The sequence below is a fragment of the Bubalus kerabau genome, chromosome 17 (genome assembly GCF_029407905.1).
Source record: "Bubalus kerabau isolate K-KA32 ecotype Philippines breed swamp buffalo chromosome 17, PCC_UOA_SB_1v2, whole genome shotgun sequence".
NCBI classification, from domain to species: domain Eukaryota; kingdom Metazoa; phylum Chordata; class Mammalia; order Artiodactyla; family Bovidae; genus Bubalus; species Bubalus kerabau.
The window spans coordinates 47,259,957-47,271,821 of NC_073640.1; the positions used below are offsets into that span (position 1 = coordinate 47,259,957).

An 11,865-nucleotide genomic window follows, 5' to 3' on the forward strand; every position below is an offset into this window, starting at 1 on the left:
ATCGAGTTGGTGATGCCATCTCATCCTCTGTTGTCCCGTTCTCCTCCCACCTTCAAACTTTCCCAGCATCAGGGTCTTTTCTAAGAAGTCAGTTCTCATCAGGCCAAAGTATTGGAGTTTTAGCTTCAGCATCAGTCCTTCCAATGAATATTCAAGACTGATTTCCTTTACGATTGACTAATTTGATCTCCCTGGAGTCCAAGGGACTCTCAAGAGTCTTCTCCAACACCACAGTTCAAAAGCCTCAATTCCTCGGTGCTCAGCTTTCTTTATAGTCCAACTCTCACATCCATACATGAATGACTATTGGAAAAACCATAGCTTTGACTAGACGGACCTTTGTTGACAAAGTAATATCTTTGCTTTTTAATATGCTGTCTGGGTTGGTCATAGCTTTTTTTCCCAAAGAACATCTTTTAATCTCATGGCTGCAGTCACCATCTGCAGTGATTTTGGAGCCCCCCAAAATAAAGTCTCTTACTGTTTCCATTGTTTCCCCATCTATTGCCATGAAGTGATGGGACTGGATTCCATGATCTTAGTTTTCTGAATGTTGAAGGTTTTTTTTTAATTAATTTATTTTTTATTGAATGATAATTGCTTTACAGAATTTTGCTGTTTTCTCTCAAACCTCAACATGAATCAGCCATAGGTATACATATATCCCTTCCATTTTGAAACTCCCTTCCATCTCCCTCCCCACCCCACCCCTCTAGGTTGATACAGAGCCCCTGTTTGAGTTTCCTGAGACATACAGCAAATTCCCGTTGGCTATCTATTTTACATATGGTAATGTAAGTTTCCATGTTACTCTCTCCATACATCTCACCCTCTTCTCCCCTCTCCCCATGTCCATAAGTCTATTCTCTATGTCTGTTTCTCCATTGTTGCCCTGTAAATAAGGTCTTAAGTGCCATTTTTCTAGATTCGTATATATATATACGTGTTAGAATACAGTATTTATCTTTCTTTTTCTGACTCACTTCACTCCGTATAATAGGTTCTAGGTTCATCAACCTCATTACAACTGACTCAAATGCATTCCTTCTTATGGCTGAGTAATATTCCATTGGGTATAACTTCCTTATCCATTCATCTGTCGATGGACATCTAGGTTGCTTCCGTGTTCTAGCTACTGTAAATAGTGATGCAATAAACAATATGATACATGTGTCTCTTTCAATTCTGGTTTCCTTTGGGTATATGCCTAGGAGTGAGATTGCTGGATCATATGGTGGTTTTATTCCTAGTTTTTTAAGGAATCTCCATACTGTCTTCCATAGTGGCTGTATCAATTTACATTCCCACCAACAGTGCAAGAATGTTCCCTTTTCTCTACACCCTGTCCAGCATTTACTGTTTGTAGACTTTTTGAGGAGGGCCATACTAACTGGTGTGAGGTGATATCTCATTGTAGTTTTGATTTGTATTTCTCTAATAATAAGCAATGTTGAGCATCTTTTCATGTGTTTGTTAGCCATGAATGTTGAGTTTCAAACCAACTTTTTAATTCTCCTCTTTCACTTGCATCAAGAGGCTCTTTAGTTCTTCTCTTTTAAGGATGGTGTCATCTGCGTATCTGAGGTTATTGATATTTCTCCTGTCAACCTTGATTCCAGTTTGTGCTTCATACAGCCTGGCATTTCGCATGATGTACTCTGCATATACGTTTAATAAGCAGGGTGAGAATATAAGCCTTTATGTACTCCCTTCCTGGTTTGGAACCAGTCTGTTATTCCATGTCCAGTTTTAACTGTTGCTTCTTGACCTGCATACAGATTTCTCAGGAGGCAGGTTTAGTGGTCTGGTATTCCCATCTTTTGAAGAATTTTCCACAGTTTGTTGTGATCCACACAAAGACTTGGCATAGTCAATAAAGCAGAAGTAGATGTTTTCCTGGAATTCTCTTGCTTTTTCTATGATCCAACACATGTTGGCAATTTGATCTCTGGTTCCTCTGTCTTTTCTAAATCCAGCTTTAACATCTGGAAGTTCATGGTTCACATACTGTTGAAGCCTGGCTTGGAGAATTTTGAGCGTTACTTTGCTAGCTTGTGCTGCTGCTACTGCTGCTAAGTCACTTCAGTTGTGTCCAACTCTGTGTGACCCCGTAGATGGCAGCCCACCAGGCCCCGCCGTCCCTGGGATTCTCCAGGCAAGAACACTGGAGTGGGTTGCCATTTCCTCCTCCAATGCATGAAAGTGAAAAGTGAAAGTGAAGTCGCTCAGTCGTGTCCGACTCTTAGTAACCCCGTGGACTGCAGCCTACCAGGCTCCTCTGTCCATGGGATTTTCCAGGCAAGAATACTGGAGTGGGGTGCCATTGCTAGCTTGTGAGATGAGTGCAATTGTGCAGTAGTTTGAACATTCTTTGGCATTGTCTTTCTTTGGGATTGGGATGAAAACTGACCTTTTCCAGTCCTGTAGCCACTGCTGAGTTTTCCAGATTTGCTGGCATATTGAATGCAGCACTTTCACAGCATCATCTTGCAGGATTTGAAATAGCTCAACTGGAATTCCATCACCTCCACTAGCTTTGTTCGTAGTGATGCTTTCTAAGGCCCACTTGACTTCATGTTCCAGGATGTCTGGCTTAAGTCAATGATCACACCATCGTGATTATCTGGGTCAAAAAGATATTTTTTGTATAGTTCTTCTGTGTATTCTTGCCACCTCATCTTAATATCTTCTGCTTCTGTTAGGTCCATACCATTTCTGTCCTTTATTGTGCCCATCTTTGCATGAAATGTTCCCTTGGTATCTCTGATTTTCTAGAAGAGATCTCTAGTCTTTCCCATTCTATTGTTTTCCTCTATTTCTTTGCATTGATCACTGAGGAAGACTTTCTTATTTCTCCTTGCTGTTCTTTGGAACTCTGCATTCAGATGTTTATATCTTTCCTTTTCTCCTTTGCCTTTAGCTTCTCTTCTTTTCTCAGCTATTTGTAAGGCCTCCTCAGAGAACCATTTGTCATTTAGAATTTCTTTTTCTTGGGGATGGTCTTGAGCCCTGTCTCCTGTACAATGTCAGAAACCTCTATCCATAGTTCTTCAGACACTCTATCAGATCTAATCCCTTGAATCTGTTTGTCACTTCTACTGTATAATCATAAGGGATTTGATTTAGGTCATACCTGAATGGTCTAGTGGTTTTCCCTACTTTCTTGAATTTAAGTCTGAATTTGGCAATAAGGAGTTCATGATCTGAGCCACAGTCAGCTCCCAGTCTTGTTTTTTCTGACTGTATAGAGAGGCTCCATCTTTGGCTGCAAAGAATATAGTCAATCTGATTTCAGTATTGACCATCTGATGATGTTCATGTGTAGAGTCGTCTCTTGTGTTGTTGGAAGAGGGTGTTTGCTTTGACCAGTGAGTTCTCTTGGCAAAACTCTGTTAGCCTTTGGCCTGCTTCATTTTGTATTCCAAGGCCAAATTTGCCTGTTAACTCCATGTATCTTAAGATTGTTACTCCAGTTCTTAAGATTGCTTTGGCTATTTGTTGTCTTTTATGGTGTTATGTAAATTTTAGCATTATTTTGCTATTTCTGCGAAAAATGTCATTGGAATTTTGATAGGAATTGCCTTGAGTCTGTAGATTGCTTTGAGTAGTATTTTAACAATATTAATTCTTTTAGTCCATCAACATGGAATATCTTTCCATTTATTTGTGTCTTTTTCAGTTTCTTAAGTTAACATGTATAAGTTTTCAATATACAGGTATTTCACCTGTTTGGTTAAACTTATTATATTTTTGATGTAATTTTATAGGATTGTTTTTCCTAATTTCTCTAATAGTCCCTTTTTAGTATATAGAAATGCAACAGATTTAATGTGTTGATTTTGTACCCTACAACTTTACTGGATCTGTTTCTTAGTTCTGACAGTTTTTGATGAGTCTTTAGGGTTTTCTATATATAATATGTCATCTGTAGCTAGTGACTGTTTTACTTATTCCCTTCCAGTTTGCATGCCTTTTATTTATTTATTAATTTTTCTTGCCTATTTTTTTGCGGCTAGGACTTCTAATACTATGCTGAATAAAAGCAGTGAGAGTGGGCATCCTTGCCTTTTTCCTGATCTTAAAGGAAAAGCTTTCAGATTTTCACTGCTAAGTATCATATCAGCTGTTAGCTTGTCATATATGGCCTTTATTATGTTGAGGTATGTTCTCTCTATACTCATTTTGTTGAGAGTTTTTAATAATAAATAGATGTTGAATTTTGTCAAATGCTTTTTACTTGTCTATTGAGATGAGCAAATGATTTTTATCTTCCATTTTTTAATGTGGTATATTACACTGATTTGCAGGCATTACACCATCCTTGCATTCTTGGAATAAATCCTATTTGATCATGATATATGATTCTTTTAATGTATTGTGAAATTTGGTGTGGTAATGTTTTGTTGAGGGATTTTGCTTCTATGTTCACCAGGGATATTGGTCTGTAGTTTTCTTTTCCTGTGGCATCTTTGTCTGGTTTTTGTATAAGAGCGATGTTAGCCTTGAATTTGGAAGAGTTCCTTCCTTCCTCTTTTTGGAAGAGTTTCAGAAGGATTGGTATTAATTCTTGTTTGAATGTTTGGTAGAATTCCCCAGAGGGGGTGTTGTCTTGCTCTAGACTCTTGTTTGTTAGGAGGTTTTTGGTTACTGATTCAATCTTCTTACTAATAATTAGTCTGTTCAGATTTTCTTTTTTAAGTAATTAATTAATTTTATCTTTGGCTGTGCTGAGTATTCATTGCTGCGCATGGACTTCCTCCAGTAGTGACAAGCTGGGGCAACTGGCTAGTTGCGGTGTGTGGGTTTCTCATCGTGGTGGCTTCTTCTGTTGCAGAGCATGAGCTTTAGAGTGAACGGGCATCAGTCATTGTGGCACGTGGGCTCTAGAGCACTGGCTTCATAGTTGTGGCCCACAGGCTCAGTTGCCCCTCTGCATGTAGAATCTTCCCAGAGCAGGAATCAAACTCATAGTACCCTAAATTAGCAGGCGGGTTCTTAACCACCAGGGAAGACCTGTTCAGATTTTCTCTTTCATCATGATTAAGTCTTGACAAGTTGTATATTTCTAGAAATTTACCCATTTTTTTCTAGGTCAGCAAATGTCTTGATGTGTAATTGTTCATAGTAGTCTCTTCTGATCTTTTGTATTTCTGTGATATCAGTTGTATTGTTTTCTCTCTCATTTCTGATTTTATTTATTTGAGTCATCTCTCTTTTTTTCTTGGTAAGTCTAGCTAAAGGTTGTCCATTTTGTTTATCTTTTCAAAGAACCAGTTTTTAGTTTCATTGATCTTTTCTAATGTCCTTTTAGTCTCTGTCTCATTAATTTAAAAAAATTTATTTGTTTATTTTGTGTCTTTGTCTGGTCTTAGTTGTGGCATGAAGCATCTTTCATTGCATCTTGAGGGCTCCAGAGTGCATGAGCTCGGTAGTTGCCATATTCAGGCTTCTCTCTAGTTATGGAGCATGGACTTAGTTGCCCTGTGGCATGTGGGATCTTAGTTTCATGACCAGGAATTGAACCCATATCCCCTGCATTTGAAGGTGGATTCTTAACCACCTAATCACCAGGGACGTCCCATATTTCATTCATTTGGGCTCTGATCTTTTCTATTTCCTTCCTTCTACTAATTTTGGGTTTCATTTGTACTTTCTCTAGTTCCTTGAGGTGTGAAGGTGGCTCGGACAGTAAAGTGTCTGTCTGCAATGTGGGAAACCTGGGTTCGATCCCTGGGTCGGGAAGCTCCCCTGGAGAAGGAAATGACAACCCACTCCAGTACTCTTGCCTGGAAAATTCAGTGGACAGAGGAGCCTTGTAGGCTATAGTCCATGAGGTTGCAAAGAGTCGGACACGACTGAGTGACTTCACTTCACTTTGTCTGATTTATATCTATTTAAACTTTCTTTTGGTTTCCATTTGCATGGATTATCTTTTCCCACTCTACACTTTCAATCTACCTGTATTCCTACATCCAAAGTGAGTCTCTTATAGGCAACATATAAATGAGTCTTGTTCTTGTATCTATCTCCTTTCTATGTCTTTTTTTTTTTTTTTTTGGCCACACCACATGTTATGTGGGATCTTATTTCCCAACCAAGGATCAAACCCTTGCCCCCTGCATTGGAAGCACAGAGTCTTAACCACTGGCCACCAGAGAATTCCCTCTATGTCTTTCAATTGGAAAAGTTAGTTCATGTACATTTAAAGTAATTATTGATACATATGTGCTTATTCTTTGTTTTCTGGCTGTTTTATAGTGCTTCTCTGCTCCTATCTTCTCTTGCCTTCTTTGTGATTTGATGACTTTCTTTAGAGGCATGCTCATATTCCTTTCTCTTTATCTTTTGTGTATTTACTGTAAGTTTTTGCTTTGTGTACCATGAGGCTTACACATAACAACTTATAGCTGTAATAGTCTATTTTAAGTTGATAACAACTTCAGTTTGATCCCACGGCAAAACTTAACATTATTCCTCCCCCATTCCCTCATTCCCCATGTTTTATGGTTCTGATGTCACATTTTACATCTTTTTATCTGTTGTGTCCCTTAACTAATTGTTGTAATCACAGTTGTTTATACTACTTTTGTCTTTCAACCTTCATACTAGCTTCATAAATGATTAAAGTGCATTGAGTGGGTATTTTTCTGAAAGGGACCTCAAACATGCCAAAGTCAGCCTCATGGGCTATGCGTGAGTGCATTCCTGGGTTTGTACACACCGAGGCTGGGCCACATAGGTGCAGCCAACATCACTTAGCCTTGAAGCGTGGAGTTTGTAGAAGACTGAATGGTGCATTCGTTGTGTCTGTGTCCCAGCAGATAATACCAGCCTCGTGTGGATGTTGCCCAGAGACTCTTTTCCTGGTTCTGGGCTTGGTAGTGGGAAGGGCAGAGGGAGAAACAACATAGGAGAAAGCCTTAACGCAGCGCCCAAACGGAATTTCCTCCCCTGCTGAAAGTTAGATCCAATTCACACCCTCACACAGCCTGAAGGCTGGTGCCGGCTCTGTTTGATAACATCACAGCAAACGGCCGCCTTGTCTCTATTTTGTTGCTTGCCACTGCTGCTTCTCTCTGCACCTTTCAAGAGGCGTTCCTTCCCTTCTGGAAGGCTGGGGTGCCAAGCTCCCCCAGCTCCTTCCCATTTTGGTAAATTACGGGACAAATGGTGCCAAATTGTTCTCGTCTCTTACACGAAACTATTCGTAACCAGCTTATTTTCTTTTCCTCCATTGAATGAGCACGTTAAAACTAAAATTAAGTCATTACCCAAAGCACAACGATCCCCTTCATAATTACATCCTCTTAATTGGCATCTGAGGACCCAGCTCATTTTTATGCTTGCTGGAAAATGTCTCAGTCATATTTAATGGTTTTTTTTCCTAAGGTTTAAAGGTCAACAAGAATATCTTATCTTAATTTGACAAGCATGCAAGAAATAATGCAAGACTGGTTTATGTTCAGGTAATGCACAAAGAAATCTATAAATCAGGCTGGGGGAATATGAGATGATGCCATATCGGAACCATCTGCCTTCATTCTCAGAAGAATCAATACCACGAAGAAAGCACCGAAGATGTAGTGATTTATGCCTTTGTGTCGGTGGAGAAATATTGGCCATTTTTAGAGTCACCTCATATCATCCTAAAACAACAGGGCCTGAAGGGAAGAACGAGAGTGGCCATAACCCTGCACATGTCAGAGAGCAAATCTGACACTTGGTTTTTAATTGTCTTGGCTTGAGAAAGGATGATTCTGAGGTCCCTCCATGCCCCTAACTCTGCCCCCTCTGCTATTGTATGTGGGAAGGCTGCCATGAGTGCTGAGATGTGGAAGGGAATTAACTAAATTGCGTCTGAGTGATTGTTGCCAGGGGATAGCGGCTTAGAGCTTGGGGACCCTGGGTTTTCCATACTAGGCATATTGCGTAAGCCCCTGCCTTCCTTTTTAAAAAAAACTTTTTATTTTATTTTGGAGTATAGTTGATTAACAATGTTGTGATGGTTTCAGGTGTACAGCAAAGTGATTCAATTATACATATACATGTATCTATTCTTTTTCAAATCCTTCCCCCATTTGTTGCTGATGTTCAGTCAGTAAGTCATGTCTGACTCTTTGCAACCCCATGGACTGCAACACGCCAGGATCTTCTGTCCTCCAGTATCTCCCAGAGTTCACTCAAATTCATGTCCATTGAGTTGGTGATGCCATCCAGCCGTCTCATTCTCTGTCGCCCCCTTGTCCTTTTGCCTTCGGTCTTTCTTAGCATCAAGGTCTTTTTGAATGAGTTGGCTTTTTGCATCAGGTGGCCAAAGTATTGGAGCATCAGCATCAGCCCTTCCAAATAATATTCAGGATCTATTTCCTTTAGAAGTGACTGGTTTGATCTCTTTGCAGTCGAAAGGACTCTCAAGGGTCTTTCCCATTTAGGTTGTTACGTAATCCTGATCAGAGTTGCTTGTTCTATGCAGTGGGTCCTTGATGGTTACCTTTGGAGAGCCTTCACGGGCTGGGAGGACACACAGCCTCGGGGAACTCCACCCTCCAGCATGATGGATGTTGGGGCTTGGTCCTGACCAAGATGGGAAGAGGTACTGTGGCTTTGTGGGGGAGGGAAGGAAGGTCTCTGAGCAATAGGGTTTGGAAAAACAAGTGGTATTGTTTCACCACCTTCCCCAGAGGGTCAACAGTAGTAATTCTCCAGGGGGATGGGAGGAAGAGGGACAGGCAGATGAAGCTCCGGCAGGTGTATCAGTATCTGGGGAGGGAGAGGAGGATTTGAAAGGCTTGAAAAAGAATATTTTGTCATTGGAGAGGCGTTTTGTGGAGAGGGTTCAAAATATAAAATTAGATTTTCATAATCAAGCCATAGAAAGGAAAGCTTCTCTCAATTCTCCTGGCAGGTGGGACTCTGGAATTTTGAATGAAAGAGATTCTGAGCTTTTACTCTCTGACACTTGTGTTGTGTATATTGTGGACTATTATTGTGTGTTTATGTTGACATGTGTACTGTAGTTCCCATTATACATCATAAACATATGCAGTTTCTGTTTTACAGTGAAGATATGCTTTGGGGAAAAGTTTGATTTTTGTTTTTACTAAAGAGTAGCACAAAAAAGAGACTGTGAGGTTGTTACATCTTCAGTTCTATCCTTTCCAAGAGTTGAAGTTGGTCCTAACACTACACAAGCTGGAAATCAAAGTAAAATCATTTCCATCACCACAGTACACTGTGCTCACCACTTTTGATGCAAAAGAAACCCATAGCCATATTCCTGCTTCTTGGAGCCTATGTCTGGATGGGTGCCTGGCTTGCCCCACCACCCTCTGCCTGCTGTCCCTGAAGGTCACACTGCCATCTACAAATCAAATTGAGCATCAAGTTTTGCTTTCTTTGGCCCTTTCTGGGACAAAACTAATAATAATGATGCATGAGGTTTATATCAAGGGTAGATTTATCTGTAGTGCAAAGATGAGGTGCACCTTCCTTGGCAAATTCTGGTCAGTCATGCCAAACCACCCTCATAGCTTAAAATGTTGGGCCAAGATCACATGAAATTTATTCTAAAGTCTGTGGGTCTAATTTTCCCCTGCAAAACGTCATTCTCTGCTTCACATGAAAGAAACTAGCATTATCAGGATCTTGTCACCAACCTGTACAAAACTCTTGCACACTTCAAGGATACAAACTCTCACCTTTTGAAAGCTCCCATGAAATCTATACTGAGGCAGCCAGACCTTGCCTTAGTGAAGAAGCTGAAAACATAGCCTGGAGGAAATCCATTATGAGGGTGGCAGGGTAAAAGTTTTGCAAAAGGTCAGATCTATTATTTGGCTATTAGTTGTGATGAATGGGTGATAAAGGAAACCATGCATAGCTACCTAAATGTGTGGGATCCATGGCTCGGGAGCCAATCTGAGAGGAAATGCTGTTTTTCTAAGCCTTGGAGACTACCAATAGAATTGATTATGTCTCTGAACTGGAGTCAAATTTCTTCGAAGTAAATGAGCTGAATTGGAAAATAATATTAGACTTTCATTAGGGGTGTTCTTGCAATGCCAAATTCAAGAAAAGGCCTCTGTGTGTGTGTGTGTGTGTGTGTGTGTGTCTTTGTGTGTCTGTGTGTGTGTGGATACAAGGGAAAGCCTCATAAATATTTTCAGAATATACTCCATCATTCTCTGCCAAGTTTCAGTGTTTGCCAATTTTTAAAGAAGACGTCAACCTCGCTAGCAAAATAATTAATTTTGTTAAAAAAAAAAACAACACCTCACAAGAACCAGAAACACCCACCCAATGCATTGGATGCCGTGCTGTTTCCTTAATTCTGTGAAAATTTGCATGCCAAAGAATTTGGATTGCCCACTGGGTTCTCTAGGTCTGAACTGAAATTGTCAAAAGCGCTTGGTGAATAAATGGGCTGAAGGTAGACGTTACCATATTTTGGGGCTTTCCAAGTGACTCAGTGCTAAAGAATCTGCCCTTCAATGCAGGAAACCTGGGTTCTATCCCTGTGTCAGGAAGATCCCCTGGAGGAGGAGGTGGCAACCCACTCCAGTATCCTTGCCTAGAAAATCCTATGGACAGAGGAGCCTGGCAGGCTACAATCTAGAGGGTTGCAAAGAGTCGGACAAGACTAAACGACTGACTGTATTATATTTTTAATCATCAGGGAAAAGACCAACTGCATTGAACTTACGAAATTGATCATTGTGAAGTTTTCAGCACACTCAGCAGACATGATTGAAATAGTTTTGCAAACACAGAACTTCAGAATAAATATCAACCCCATTGCTCATCGTGATACGTGTTGTAGAGGTTGCCCAAGGCCAGCACAGGCTGCAGAGGCATAGTGCTTGGAACGGCTGCTTATTTTCCCTTCTTGATGAAGTGCTTGAGGGCCAGTTTCATGGAGGCCCTTTCCAGAAACGTCACATTTTTCTGTAGGTCTGCCTATAGCCTTAGTCCCTGAAACATTTCTCAGAGACCCCTGTTGGAAGCTTCCACAGCTCCCAGTTCTTGCTGATTTTCAGGCTTTGCTAGAAGGAGTTGTTTCTTTGGGTCCAGGTTGATGGATTTGCCTGGCAAAAAGCACTTTTGGGGATCTCTGTTTGTCTTCCCCAAAGCAGCCACTAACATGACGGAGCACTGTCTGTGTGCCAGGCACTTCTCTAAGAGCATCACCTTTATTCATTCAGTGCTTATAACAATTTGGGGAGGCAACCATTATTACCCCCATTTTGCAGATGGGAAAACTGAGGCACGAGGAAGTTAAGTCACTTGCCCAGGAGCTACAGAGTTGATGAGTGATGGAGCTGGGATTTGGACCCAAGCAACCTGGCCACTCCGGGCCTTCTCAGTCATCACTGTACATCTTATTATCTCATTTCCATTTTGCTCACATATACCAGGCAGCTGAGTTTCCTGCACTGCTGGGTATGAAAACCAGCTGGGAGGGCCAGGCTTGATGTAAAGAGTAACTTACAGTTTTTTTCAGAATCCAGAATACTCACCTGAGAAAAGCTCAGCAAGTGGACCTGAGACACGCAGTGATATCCGAACATCAAAGTAAAAACATGTAATTTTCAACGTCATAATAAAGCTGTCTTCCAAAAGTGCCAATTCTCATGAGAATGGCAGACATGGATTTTCATGTTGTAGCTGAAATTTCTCACTTGGATTATTACAATTGCCTGTTGCTTGTTTCTGCCCTTGCCTACCTACCTACATGGCTGAAATGTAGGGGTCCTGCTGAAATCAAGTCAGATAACGTCTTTCTTCTCTCCGCAGCTCACTGAGTCAAGGCCAGCACCCTCTCAGTGGTCCATGTGTGCTAAGTCGCTTCAGTCATGTCTGACTCTT

At 40.9% G+C, this 11,865-nt stretch overlaps 1 protein-coding gene across 1 annotated transcript in view; it reads left to right on the forward strand.

The window, feature by feature from the left end:
• LOC129630622 (translation initiation factor IF-2-like) overlaps nt 1-11,606 on the forward strand; it is a 49,426-nt gene extending 37,820 nt beyond the window's left edge. Inside the window, exon 3 of the mRNA XM_055551132.1 lies at nt 11,501-11,606. Coding sequence (XP_055407107.1) covers nt 11,501-11,585 — 85 coding nt within the window. The 3' untranslated portion in view covers nt 11,586-11,606. The remainder of the gene's footprint in view (nt 1-11,500) is intronic.
• Nucleotides 11,607-11,865: the final 259 nt, after the last annotated feature.